The sequence below is a fragment of the Phyllopteryx taeniolatus genome, chromosome 13, assembly GCF_024500385.1.
Source record: "Phyllopteryx taeniolatus isolate TA_2022b chromosome 13, UOR_Ptae_1.2, whole genome shotgun sequence".
Lineage (NCBI taxonomy): Eukaryota > Metazoa > Chordata > Actinopteri > Syngnathiformes > Syngnathidae > Phyllopteryx > Phyllopteryx taeniolatus.
The window spans coordinates 26627134-26642236 of record NC_084514.1 but is presented as its reverse complement, the minus strand read 5'-3'; the positions used below and the strand labels follow the sequence as shown (position 1 = coordinate 26642236).

The 15103-nt window shown below is 42.7% G+C and overlaps 1 protein-coding gene across 1 annotated transcript; it reads right to left on the bottom strand.

Moving 5' to 3' along the window:
- Window positions 1-10321: 10321 nt before the first annotated feature.
- On the bottom strand, window positions 10322-14840 carry LOC133487820 (uncharacterized). The gene is made up of 2 exons (XM_061794986.1): window positions 10558-14840; window positions 10322-10457 (listed from the first exon to the last, which is right to left on the bottom strand). The coding sequence occupies exon 1, from the start codon at window positions 12338-12340 to the stop codon at window positions 11444-11446; it is 897 nt and encodes a 298-aa protein (XP_061650970.1). The 5' UTR covers window positions 12341-14840; the 3' UTR covers window positions 10322-10457; window positions 10558-11443.
- Window positions 14841-15103: the final 263 nt, after the last annotated feature.

Sequence of the window (15103 nt, the reverse complement as noted above, 5' to 3'; positions counted from 1 at the left end):
ATCAAGATTTTGTGTGTCCATTTTGTGTGTAGTGTATATTTCTATGCTGCTGCTTACAGGACACTAGGACACACACACACTAGCTTTGGGTTATATAAAACTGACCACAAACTGTTATGAAAACACACACACGCACCACAGACATACTGGTAACATTCAGACTGAGAACAAGCGAGAACTGGTTTGACAAGGAGCCGCTGAAGGAATGGATTTATTTGAGAGCAACTCAGCTTCCGGATCGCACGAGAGAAGGAATAGAGTCCAGCTGCCTTCCACTCGACCAAGCTTTGTACATCTGTATGTTTGGTTTTGTTGTATTAAATACAGAAAAGACAAGTTTAGTGTATCAGGATTCTTGTTTGGAAACAAGATCGCCACCAAACGTTAAAAGAATCGGGAAGAAAGAATTCCATCAAGGACTTATTCCTTAAGAGGCCGGCTGGGCAACTTCCGGACCTCGTTTTGAATTCCTAACAGATTTGGTGCCGTGGCCCGGATTGTTTAAAGGTGACCGAACGGGAGGAGGACCAAAAGCCACATCTGTCTGCGCAAAAGAAAATGGTAAGCAGAAAACCTTTCCTAATTTCCTCAAAATGTTTGTACGAATTTTTTTTACTCAAAATATGTCAATATTTAAGGGATATCAATATGTGTATAATGGACCAATTTAAGGTCATTTTGGAGTCGAGCGGAAGCAATTTTTCCTTGATTTTAATATTAGATATTGCCAGGGTTAGAGTCCCAGTTTTGGTTGTCGTGCCTTAACTAAATAGTTTGGATTCCAAGGATTTAATCGGCATATTAATCCTAAAAAATGGTTTATCTTCCTAGAAATCGGTGACTAATTTCTGAAATTCCCGTAATTGCGGTGGCGTCCGTGATTCGAAACTACACCAGGAAGAGTGGCCAGTTTTTGCAATTTTTCCAGGTTTTTACAACGAAGGCGGAATAGATTAAGGAAATGAGTCAGGGTTGAAGTACCTGTGCACAAAATAAATGGGTTTTGTGGCCCCACTCGGTGTATAAAAGCAACATTTGGGTTTTGTTGGATTTATCTTACCCAACATTATAAAAAATAGACACAAAAGGAATGAAGACGCTGGTTTCTTTTTCTCATGAGGAGGGCGTATGGGAGATTGTTCAGATCACAGCCTCTCAACACGCTCTAAACAATCCCCCCCCCCTCGCTCCTGCTTTTATTTGAAATAGGAGGGATTTACAAATCATAATGTTCTAAGCAATAAGACACAACACAAAATATTTGATTATAAGAGGGTTTTTTCCAGACATAGTGTTCTAAGTAATAAGACACAACACATAATATTGATCCAACACCTGTCACGACCCGACCACATCCGATCATGTCCTTGGTTCAGGCGCCCTTCCATCGGATGATGCTGAGTCTTCTTTTTGAAGGCGAGACATCTAAAATTGTCCATTATACTAATGCAAGCTAAGCAAATAAATGATAACTTCTACAATTTATCTAACATTTCCCTCCTGTTTATCATGTATTTGCACAAATTCTCATATCATCTTACAGTCACTTCATTTCGATTTTTAACTGTAGAATCATTTTTATGAAACAAATACATTTACACTCAGAGTAAACTTGTCATATATGAATGTTGTAGTTTAAACATTGTAATCATCTGTATCAGGTAACAAATCAGGTAAAGCAAAATCATCATTATAATCATAATCATCATTATCATCATACAGTATACATCAGCTCCATACGATTTCTCCATCGGGGTTATGGCTGTGGTGATTAATTTACTGATTAATGCCAGAATGCATGGGATACAACAACATCCACATAATGTCAGAATGGCTGCAAAAACAGCAATTGATATCAATATTGGTGTAATTAGGGTTTTATATTTACCAAAAATGTCCATTCGAGCTGTCCCACAAGGAGTGTTGATTGAGGGTCCGCAGACCATCGATGGCTCTGGTCAAGCTGCCATCTGAAGCAGTATTGTTTGTTCTCCAAACATACCGCAAACACCTCCCTCTCTTGCGAGGAGCATGTCGACAGCTATGCGGTCTTTGGAACGTCCTTGAGCTGCTCGTGCACAGCTTCCAACCCACTCTGAGTCCAATTTCCTAATCTCTGTACATTGAAGTGGATGTAGTTTATCCCATCAACATTTTTATTAATCGTACACCACCAGCATATGAAAGACTCAAATCCTCCTGCAACCTGGTCACCCAATTTGTATTGATTAGGAACCCCCACGAGGAACACCTGGCGTTGATGTATGTTGGATTATTTTGCCCCTGCCATGACAAATCTCTTTTTTGTATATGTTTTTAGATTGGACAAAAACATTGGTGCCCTTTCCATTAAATCTTGAACAGGCATAGGGTATACTGACACATGCAATATCAAAGTGATAATAGCGCATAATCTAGATATATCTTTAGGTAATCTATCAAACAGTCTATCATCTCCGCACCACCACCAGATGTCGCTCCGTGACACTGGCACAAAATTTGGTTTGACTTTTAAGATTACTTTAACTGTGTGTCGTTCAGTGGTCCTAATTTTTTTTTCCCTTTATTAATCATGTTTATACAAGTGAAATTATTTGGTGCTACTAAAGTAGAAAACATCGGTTTGTGTTTATCTGCTTCTTTTACGGGATATATAGGATCCCATGATTTACAAGGAACCAATCATCAGTAGTTATGTTGTTAAAATTAAATTAAAATTTGTCCACCTTTCTTTGAAGTTTTCAATGGCATTTTTGGTTTAACACTGTTCCTATAACACAGTACACAATATACAATACACAATATAACACAAGCCGTTTTGCTTAGGTTAAACTTCTTTCTATGTTCTTTTGCTGTTTTCTTTATTTTTTTTATTTTTTTTGACCAACTGGACCAATCATAACTTGTTTCACCAATGAGGTGTTCCCATCCAAAGCCTATAGTTGCATACCAGTCATATCCAAATCCCCAATTCTGCCCATTCTCTTGAGCATCATTGGTGAGAGCCGCATATGGAATTATGATTAAAGCAGCTTGATTTTGGGGGGCACAAAATATTAAACCTTTTTGCCGCGTTTGGAGACCATGTCCACAATTTTGATCATCAGCTGTACTCCTTTTGATACGAGTTAATGATTTGAAATTTTTATTTTTTTTATTTTTTTATTATTGGGTTTGTCATATTGGTCCAGTTGGTAGGTGATTTTCTATCTAAAAAATGGGTTTTATCATTGAGGGTGGGACGTCCCATGTACCACAAAAACAAAACCAACATCATAGTAGCCAAAGTTGCTACGTAACAACTTATCGAATCTCATAACCAACGTGGGTGTGCCTTTCTGCTGAGTTCTCACTAAAAGGGTTGGTGTCTTTTTTCTTCACTGACCAGCAAGCGTTTTCAGAATCTACACATCTGCTCCCGCTCCGTTATCAGACTTTTGCTCACCTTCCCTGTTTGAGTACTCAGCTGAAATGACTCTTTTACAGTGTGTTAAATGAACCCACGTGTTTCCCTCTGCTATTTTTTAGGGCTGTAAAGTGTCAATCTATCTGTGCCACCATCCCTTTTTTTTTTTTTTTCTTTGCTAATTTAAATTTCATTTTGTAGTTTTGCACTTTGTTTTTCACAATAATTACGGTCTTGTTGTGGAATACTCATATTGGCTATCAGTATAGATTGTACCATCTTTATTTATCATTAGTTTGCATGCCTCGGTTAATGCTACTAATTCAGCAGCTTGTTCAGCCAATTTCTGTCAATCATGCTGCGTGCCTTCATCAAGTAAGGGTATTAGTGTGGCTGGATTTAAGGTTGTGAGAGCAGACACTGTATGTGGGACCTTAAGGGTGAACTGCTCTCTAGTTGAAAAATAAGCTATTGGTTTTAGCTTATCACCATATTGTTGTGTAAGTATGGAGGTCATGCAATAGCTTTTACAATCTACCATTTGAATGAATGTTTTATCATTAAATTTGGAAGGCCTAGCGCAGCACTGGACACCAAATGTTGTTTAATGTCACAGAAGGCCTTTTCTGCCTCTGTACTCCATTAAACAGGTGATGTCATTTTAAGGTTGTTTTTATACATTAATTTTGACAATGGTGCAACAATTTCTGCATAGTTTGGAATCCATGCTCTACAATAATTTGTCAGACCTAAAAATGATTATTATATGTTTCTTCGTCTGTGGTTTAGGATTTTTTAAGACTATAGCTCTCCTGTCTTCTAATATAGTCTTTTCTTTTCTCCTATACTTAAATTATGGCCTTGATATTTAACTTATCTTTTACATCATTGCAATTTATTTTTTGTTAACTTTATGTTCCTCTTCTGTTAGATGATGCAGTAAAGTCAATGAATCCTTGCATGTCTCTCCATCTGTAGATGCCAGAAGACATGCGTGTTGTCATAACTTGTGAATAATTAGTTAGACTTTCACAGTAACCTTGCGGTAATCTAGTAAAAGTATATATATATTTATTTTTTTTTCTCAAATGTGAATGCAAACCAAAATTGACTATTATTTTCTATTGGTACTGTAAAGAATGCATTACTTATGTCTACTACTGTAAACACAGTAGCGTCTGGTCTTAATGAATTTAACAATGTGCGTGGGATTGGTACGTATGCTGCTCTCTGTATTACTGCAGCTCATCACATTCTTTTTTATCTTCTATTTTTTTTTTTTTTTGATAAGCTGCAAGGCTGCAGACAACAGGGCCTTTCCCATGTTTAACTGTGGTTTGTCTGGGATATCGATTGTGTAATAGAATGTACTTTCTCTGTTTTCCAGTGTTACATCGAGGTCCTCTCTTTTTAATTTATGTTTAATTCATGTTTGAGTACAAGTCCTAGTTGGAATAAGCTGTCTCTTCCCAACAAATTCACAGGGCACTCCGGGACTTCGAAAATGGGCATTCTACAAGGTTATTTCAGGTTTTTCAGTGTCCAAACTCAGAATGTCCTGTAAATTGAAATCCACCTCCTCATTCTCTGTAATGTTTACACAAGAGGATTTGTTGAGTTGGGAAGCAGGCTGGCCTAGTCATGCAGTAGTTTGTCCGTATTCTCTTTTATTTTTCTTTTTTTCTTTTTTAGGGCATTCACGTGCAATGTGGCCTTTGTTTCCACAGCACCAACAGATGGTATTATCATAATAATTTCGATTTCTACCATATCTTACTCTCCACGGTCTCTGCCGTGTCCTCTAAAATTATCTCTCTCTCTGCCTTGATAGTATATTTCTGCTTCTTCGTCGAGGAAGACATCTATCTTCTCTTTTTGTTTTTTGTCTAACACTCTTTCTGCGTGGAGGGCATGATTAACATATTCCTCCAGAGGGCCAGTTGCTAGGTTTATCCAATGTTTATCTACCCATCTGTTAATGTGTTCTTTCGAATTCGCATGTAAAGCATTTTTTAACTGTTGTTGATAAGGTGTGATGCCGGCTACGGCCTTTTTCACATCCTCATTAGTCCAGTTTAACCAGAAGAGTAAGTCGTCAAATCCATCTTTTTGTATTTGTGATATATCATTTTTGTGTCGACACTTTATTTCGTTTTGAAGTTGAACTATTTTTTGCGAATTTAGCTGGCCAGCGAAACCGTATTTGGTTATCCACGTGTTTAAATCTTCTATTTTGAAATGGTTTTGTAGTTGAACATATTTCCAATCTTTACACGTTAGGTCTATTTTTTGATCCGGTTTACTGTTATTTATTCCCATTTTTGTGAATTTGGAAGTCAGTTCATTTGCACCTAGAGTGACCTAAATACTGACTTTATTCAAAAATGACGGGGTGACAATAAATGTCTGAGTTTTGGTAATTCTCAAGCTTCTACCCTAATTGGGGCGGAGAATTCTTGCCTTTGCTTCCAAACTCAGTTGTCACTTACAATCCCGTCTTATACATTCATACTTTTACACATACACACGATATTAATAACGTTTTTATAAACACACGAAAACACGGAAACACAGAAACACAGAAATACGGAATTTAAGTACGTACAGGACCCCGCCGTCCCCACGGATTTTATCGGATTCCGTTGTCCATCTGACTACTTGCCAGTGACTAGTATTACACAAGGTTTGTTCTGCCGCAGACTTCTTCGTCGCGCAATTCACTCACTCTTTAATCCTTTTTTCCCCAAAATTTTTTTTAAAATTTAACTCACCACTCGTCTTCAATCCTGTGGATTGTCGTCAACCTTCAGATCCCAGTTGAGCAGGACGAAGACCAGTCCCGTAAAAGGGTCTTACTTGCCGTGGCCACGGTCTCTTAACTGGAAGTCGGCTCCACAACTGGAATCCTCGGGTGTGTTGACATCCGGCTCGAAGGACCAATTTAATGTTGGATTTATCTTACCCAACATTATAAAAAATAGACACAAAAGGAATGAAGACGCTGGTTTCTTTTTCTCATGAGGAGGGCGTATGGGAGATTGTTCAGATCACAGCCTCTCAACACGCTCTAAACAATCCCCCCCCCTCGCTCCTGCTTTTATTTGAAATAGGAGGGATTTACAAATCATAATGTTCTAAGCAATAAGACACAACACAAAATATTTGATTATAAGAGGGTTTTTTCCAGACATAGTGTTCTAAGTAATAAGACACAACACATAATATTGAACCAACACCTGTCACGACCCGACCACATCCGATCACGTCCTTGGTTCAGGCGCCCTTCCATCGGATGATGCTGAGTCTTTTTTTTGAAGGCGAGACATCTAAAATTGTCCATTATACTAATGCAAGCTAAGCAAATAAATGATAACTTCTACAATTTATCTAACAGGTTTAAAGTCCATTACATGGAGGAATAGTCTTGAGCAAAATTTTGAGCGACAAAATTAGACCAGCTCACATAATAAAATAAAAGCGAATCTCAGGAGTTTTAAAAGCAACAAGTGCCCAAAGTCCCAAAACTCCCAGAATAAATTCTGTAATTGTCTCAAAAAGCAACAGAAAAAGTTTTAAAGTTCACAGACAATTAAAATAAACAACTAGGATTCTGAAAATGTCTCAAAAGCAAGAGAAAAGGGTTGAAAGTCTGCAGAAAATTTAAATACACAATTAGGCTCTTACAAAAACTGAAAGCACCAGTTAGGGGTTTAAAGTTCTGTAATATTGTGAGCAAAATAGGACAGTGGTGTCCGTGGGTAAAAGTGCTATAAGTAGTACTATCAGTGTGTGTCCTCGTCGTGTTGTACTTAGGGAATATAAGACGTCCATAGATACATAAACAAAATATGCATCCATGGACACGTGTGTGTGTGTGTGTGTGTGTGCGTGTTTATACAGTGGGGCAAAAAAATATTTAGTCAGTCACCAAGTTCTCCCACTTTAAAAAGATGAGGTAGGCCTGTAATTTTCATCATAGGTACACCTCACCGATGAGAGACAAAATGAGAGAAGAAAAATAAAGAAAATCACATTGTCTGATTTTTAAAGAATTTATTAGCAAATTATGGTGGAAAATAAGTATTTTCTCAATAACAAATGTTCATCTCAATACTTTATTATATAGCCTTTGTTGGCAATGACAGAGGTCAAACGTTGTCTGTAAGTCTTCGTAAGGTTTTCACACACTGTTGCTGGTATTGTGGCCCATTCATCCATGCAGATCTCCTCTAGAGCAGTGATGTTTTGGGTCTGTCGCTGGGCAACACAGACTTTCAAAGAAAGTCCAAAGATTTTCGATGGGTTTGAGATCTGGAGACTGGCTAGGCCACTCCAGGATCTTGAAATGCTTTTTACGAAGCCACTCCTTCATTGCCCATGCGGTGTGTTTGGGATCATTGTCATGCTGAAAGACCCAGCCATGTTTCATCTTCAATGCCCTTGCTGACAGAAGGAGGTTTTAAATCAAAATCTGATGATACATGGCGCCATTCATTCCTTCTGTTACACGGATCAGTTGTCCTGGTCCCTTTGCAGAAAAACAGCCCCAAGGCATGATGTTTCCATCCCCATGCTTCAAAGTAGGTATGTTGTTCTTTGGATGCAACTCAGCATTCTTTCTCCTCCAAACACGACAAGTTGAGTTTTTACCAAAAAAATCTATTTTGGTTTCATCTGACCATATGACATTCTCCCAATACTCTTCTGGATCATCCAAATCCTCTCTAGCAAACTTCACATAGGCCTGGGCATGTACTGGCTTAAGTGGGACATGTCTGGCACTGCAGGATTTGAGTCCCTGGGGGCATGGTGTGTTACTTATGATAGCCTTTGTTACTTTGGTCCTAGCTCTCTGCAGGTCATTCATTAGTCAAAAATATAACGCTAGACGCTTCCATGTTAGGAAACTTATAGACCGATCTCAAATCTCCTTTGGCCAAGATTGTTGAGAAAATTATTTTTAATCAACTCAGCAATTTCTTGAACTTAAATTGACTTTTTGACAAATTTGAGTCATGTTTCCGAACTCATCGCATTACAGAATCTGCTCTTATCAAAGTGCTCAATGATATAAGGTTGAATACTGACTTGGGAAATGTGTCAATTCTGGTCTTGTTGGACCTCAGTGCGGCTTTTGACATGGTAGATCATAATATACTGCTGAACAGGTTGGAAACGTGGGTAGGACTAAATGAAACAGTCCTTAAATGGTTCAGGTCCTACCTGGAGGAAAGGAGTTATTTTGTAACCTGTTAGTAAATACCTGGAGTCACTCTCTTTAAAAAACAAAGACCAAGCCCGAAAGGTTAGTGTTCTGATCAGAATCAGAATCATCTTTATTTTGCCAAGTATGTCCAAGAAACACAAGGAATTTGCCTCCGGTAGTTGGAGTCACTCTAGTATGACAACAGACAGTCAATTGACAGAGAATACTGTTGAGACAATGACATTGAGAAAAACACTGAGCAATAAAAGGTAGCTAGGAATCTGTAATGACGGTAAAAACATTTTTTTGAAAATTGTGCAAAAAGATCGATAGTCTTCTAGCAATTAAAGCGGGTTGAATGATAATACAGCAATAGTCCGGTGCAATGACCATTGTGCAAAGGGCGGCGAGACTTCAAGGAATGTATGCAGTTTAAAGTGACTAGTAGTGCGATACTCTGGGACAATGTCAATTGTGCAAATGTTGCAGATACTCCTCAGTCAGTGTCCAAGTGGTGCAGATGCTACTCTGGCATGAGTGGCCAGTATTGGTCAACAACAGATATGCAAATAGTGCAGTGTGGCGAGACTACGACAGTGAGTGCACGAGTAATGTATAATTGGCCCCACAGAAATGTGACAACAAACTCAGACAAAAGAAATTGGCAGCATGTTGCAATGGAATTGTAAGTTAGCTGTTTAAGAAGTTGATGGCAAGAGGGAAGAAGCTGTTGGAATGTCTGCTAGTTTTAGTTTGAATTGTTCGGTAGCGCCTACTGGAGGGAAGGAGCTGGAAGAGCTGGTGACCGGGATGTCGAGGGTCCAAGAGGATTTTGCACGCTCTTGTCTTAGTTCTGGCAGCGGGCAAGTCTTCAAGGGTCGGTAGGGGGGTACCGACAATCTTTTCAGAAGTTTTGATTGTCCATTGCAGTCAGATCATCGCCTGCCACCATGGGGGACCTAGGTTCAAGACCGTGACTGGACCATCCGCCAACATCCCCCGGACTCACGGCTGTGAGACACTGATACCCCGAAATGCCCCCCGGGCGCTTCAGCTGCCCCCTGCTGCAGTGTGTCCTACTAACGTGTATGTGTTCACTGTGATGGGTAAAATGCAGAGAACAAATTTCGTGTGCATGCATGCATGTTCATGACAATAAAAGGTGATTCTTCTTCTTCTTCTTCTGTGTAGAACTGGCTCAACAGCTCCTGTGGCAGGCCGTGCTTCCTCAGAAGCCGCAGGAAATACATCCTCTGCTGGGCCTTTTTGAGGATGGAGTTGATGTTGATCGCCCACTTCATTCAGGTCCTGAAAGACTGTAATTCCCATGAATTTGAAAGTCTCGACGGTTGACACAAGGCAGTTGGAGAGCGTGAGGGGCAGCTGTGGCGAAGGATGCCTCCTGAAGTCCACGATCATCTCTACAGTCTTGAGGGTGTTCAGCTCCAGGTTGTGTCAGCCACACCACAGTTCCAGCCGCTCCACTTCCGGTCGATATGCAGACTCGTCACCGTCTTTGATGAGGCCAATGACAGTGGTGTCATCTGCAAACTTCAGGAGTTTGACTGCCGGGTGCGTTGAGATGCAGTCGTTCGTGTAGAGAGAGAGAAGAGCAGCAGAAAGAGTACACAACTTTGGGGCACCCCAGTGTGGATGAGGTGGCCTCCCCCAGCCTCACCTGCTGTGTCCTTCCCGTCAGAAAGCTGTAAATCCACTGGCAGATGGCAGGCAACATGCTGAGCTGGAGAAGCTTGGAGGAGAGGAGTTCGGGGATGATGGTGTTGAACGCAGAGCTGAAGTCCACGAACAGGATCCTCGCGTAGGTCCCCGCGCTGTCGAGGTGTTCTAGGATGAAGTGCAGACCCATGTTGACTGCATCATCCGCATAGATTCTGACCGGACATTCAACAGTAATATCAAATTAATTACTAAAACTGCCTTTTACCATCTGAAGAAGATATCCAGAGTACATGTGGATGTGTCAAGCAGACCAGGAGAAGCTCATCCATTCTTTTATCTCAAGTAGACTTGACTATTGCAATAAGTTGCCAAGTGACATCAGCCACAAGTGTGAATGTTTTTCAATCCAGGTTAAAAATTCTTCTTTTTTCGGATCGATACAAAGTCTGCATCACTGCAGACGCTGCACCGATCCGCCTGTCGATCTCCCGTTCCATTCTTCCCTCACTCGTGAACAAGACCCCAAGATACTTCAACTCCTCCACTTGGGGCAGGATCTCATCCCCGACCTGGAGAGGGCACGCAACCCTTTTCCGACTGAGGACCATGGTCTCAGATTTGGAGGTGCTGATTCTCATCCCAGCCGCTTCACACTCGGCTGTGAACTGCTCCAGTGAGAGTTGGAGGTCATGGCTTGATGAAGCCAACAGAACCACATCATCTGCAAAAAGCAGAGATGCAATACTGAGGCCACCAAACCGGACCCCCACTACGCCTCGGCTGCGCCTTGAAATTCGGTCCATAAAAGTTATGAACAGAATTGATGACAAAGGGCAGCCTTGGCGGAGTCCAACCCTCACCAGGAACGAGTCAAACTTACTGCCGGATATGCGGACCAAACTCTGACTCCGGTCGTACAGGGAGCTCGTGTCAGGGGGTTCGGTCCCCCGTACTCCTCAAGGGACACGATCGAACGCCTTCTCCAAGTCCACAAAACACATGTAGACTGGTTGGGCGAACTCTCATGCACCCTCGAGGACCTGAAGAGCTGGTCCACTGTTCCACAGCCAGGACAAAAACCACACTGCTCCTCCTGTATCTGAGATTTGACTTCCCAGCGGACCCTCCTCTCCAGCACCACTGAATAGACCTTAACAGGGAGGCTGAGGAGTGTGAAACCCCCTGTAGTTGGAACACACCCTCCGGTCCCCCTTCTTAAAAAGGGGGACCACCACCCGAGTCTGCCAATCCAGAGGCACTGTCCCAGATGTCCACGCGATGTTGCAGAGGCGTGTCAACCAGGACAGCCGCACAACATCCATAGCGTTTAGGGACTCCGGGCGAATCTCATCCACCCCCGGGGCCTTGTCACCGAGGAGCTTTTTAACCACCTCGGTGACCTCAATCCCAGAGATAGGAGAGCCCGCCTCAGAGAACCCAGACTCTGCTTCCTCATGGGAAGGCGTGTCGGTGGAGTTGAGGAGGTCTTCGAAGTATTCTCCCCACCGGCTCTCAACGTCCCGAGTTGAGGTCAGCAGCGCCCCATCCCCACTATACACAGTGTTGATGGTGCACTGCTTGCCCCTCCTGAGACGCCGGATGGTGGACCAGAAATTCCTCGAAGCCGTCCGGAAGTCTTCCTCCATGGCCTCCCATACTCGGGTTTTTGCTTCTGCGACCACCAAAGCTGCGTTCTGCTTGGCCAGCCGGGACCCATCAGCTGCCTCAGGAGTCCCACAGGCCAAAAGGGCCCGACAGGACTCCTTTTTCAGCTTGACGGCATCCCTCACCGTTGGTGTCCACCAACGGTTTCGGGCATTGCCGCCACGACAGGCACCGACCACTTTACGGCCACAGCTCTGCTCGGCCGCCTCGGCAATAGAGGGGCGGAACATGGTCCACTTGGACTCGATGTGCCCCGCCTCCCCCGGAACGTGAGCAAAGTTCTGTCGGAGGTGGGAGTTCAAAATCCTTCTCACAGGGGATTCTGGAAGACGTTCCCAGCAGACCCTCACAATACGCTCGGGCCTGCCACGTCGTACCGGCATCTTCCCCCACCATCAGAGCCAACTCACCACCAGGTGGTGATCTGTTGACAGCTCCGCCCCTCTCTTCACCCGAGTGTCCAAGACATGCGGCCACAAGTCCGATGACACGACCACAAAGTCGACCATCAAACTGCGACCTAGGGTGTCCTGGTGCCAAGTGCACGTGTGGACACCCTTACACTTGGACAGTGTTTGTTATGCAAAATCCGTGATGGGCACAGAAGTCCAATAACAGAACACCGCTCGGGTTCTGATCGGGGGGGCCGTTCCTCCCAATCACGCCCTTCGAGGTCTCATTGCCCACATGAGCATTGAAGTCTCCCAGCAGAACGATGGAGTCCCCAGCGGGAGCGCTCTCCAGCACCCCCTCCAAGGACTCCAAAAAGGGTGGGTACTCTGAACTGCTTTTTGTTGCATAGGCACAAACAACAGTCAGGACCCGTTCCCCCACCCGAAGGCGGAGGGAGGCTACCCTCTCGTCCACCGGAGTGAACCCCAACGTACAGGCGTCGAGCCGGGGGGGAATAGGTATACCCACACCTGCTCGGCGCCTCTCACCGTGGGCAACTCCAGAGTGGAAGAGAGTCCTACCCCTCTCAAGAGGACTGGTAGAAGAGCCCAAGCCCAAGTCCAACTATATCTAGTCGGAACTTGTCGACCTCACACACCAGCTCGGCCTCCTTCCCTGCCAGAGGTGACATTCCACATACCGAGAGCCAGCTTCTGTAGTCGGGTATCGGATCGCCAAGGTCCCTGCCTTCGGCCACTGCCCAACTCGCACTGCACCCGACCCCTATGGCCCCTCCCACAGGTGGTGTGCCCATGGGAAGGGGGACCCACGTTACCCTTTCAGGCTTTGCCTGGCCGGACCCCATGGGTGCAGGCCATGGCAGGCCAGGCGCTCACCTTCGAGCCTTGTTTCGTTCCTCTTTTTTAGAGAAACTTTGTGATGTGATCCCGTTTGTGGTGACAGTTGCTTTGGGTGAGTTGTATAACGTTGCGATCCAGTGAATAGATGAGTCACCAAAGCCAAATTTGTGAAGTACATCAAAAAGAAAAGACCAGTTAACTTTGTCAAAAGCTTTTTCTGCATTGGGTGACAAGACAATTGTTTTTATGTTATTACGCTGAGACATACTTAGTAGGTTTATCAGTCAGCTGACATTGTTGGTGGAGCTCCGTCCCTTAATGAAACCTGTTTGGTCAGAATGTATTAACGACGGGAGATTTTTTTCTAGTCGGTTGGCGAAAGCCTTAGACATGATTTTGATGTCCGTATTAATTAGTGACAGTGGTCCCTGGTTTCAGTAGTAATTTTATTGCAGCTGTATTCATATGGCTTCTAAACAGGGATTTATCTTTTTTCTCTATCACCATTCTGAAAACTGGTTCTCGTATACACCAGAAATGTTGATACATTTCAGTGGAAAATCCATCATAGCCTGAAACTCTCATTTAAGGCCTTATGTAACTCTTTTAAAGGTTAATGGAGCATCTAAAAACTCTTTACTTTCTGAAGTTAATTGAGGGATGTTTAGGTAATTGAAAAAAGTTTCAATGCTGTTTTTATTTGGCTTTTTATGGGATGAATATAAATTACTGTAGTAGTTGTAAAATATGAATATCCTGTGGTGATTGAGTAAATTTGCCATTTGAATCTTGGACAGATGTAATTAGTGTTTTTTCTGTGTTACGTTGAAGTTGGTGTGCGAGACATTTTCGTGATTTATTATTGTGCTTGAAATTAGTGTATCTAAACTGTTGTAGTAGGAACTCTGTTCTTTTTGATAATATGCAATCAAGTTGTTGTTTAGCATTATAAAGTTGGTTCCTAAGTAGATCTGTTGTATTCATTGTGTATTCCTCTGTGAATTGTTTTCATCTCCAATTCATTTTCAATTTTTTTTTCTTGTTTTTTCTTGTAGGAAGAGTGTGAAATTATTTTGCCACTGATTACAGCTTTCCCTGTTTCCCAACGTAAGGATGGGGATACATTTGTGGAATCCTTCCTATCGAGAAAATCTTCCCATTCCTTACTTACAAATATATCAAACTCTGGATCTTTCAGTAGAGAAGTATCAAAGCGTCAGGTTGGAGAAGGTAGCATGTTTGATTAAAGTTTGAGGCAGAGAGAAATTCAAGCATGATCGCTAATTATTATTGGATGTATTTTGGAAGCGCTGTTTTGAGCAATTGAGTTATTTGTGAGCAAGTAGTCAAATCTAGAGAAGGAGAGGTGAACTGAAGAAAAGAAAGTGTATTCCTTTTTGTATGTTTTTTTTTTATTCTCCATATGTCGGCGATTCCGAAATAATGCATATATTCAACTAATATTTGGGAAGACTGCGATTGTTTGGAATTTTTTGAGTGTGAGCGGTCTGTGGTTGGATTAAATACTATATTAAAGTTGCTATCGATAATAATTGTTGAATTAGTTGACAAATTGGTGGAACGGTGATGGACTGGTTAGAGCGTCTGCCTCACAGTTCTGAAGACTGGGGTTCAAATCCCGGCCCCACCTGTGTGGAGTTTGCATGTTCTCCCCGGGCCTCCGTGGGTTTTCTCCGGGTACTTCGGTTTCTATGTGCCCTGCGATTGGCTGGCAACCAGTTCAGGGTGTACCCCGCCTCCTGCCCGATGATAGCTGGGATAGGCTCTCCAGTGACCCTAGTGAGGAGAAGCGGCTCAGAAGATGGATGGATGGATAGTTGACAAATTGGTCAGATCTGTGTGGGAATAAAGATTTGGATGATCAATATTAGG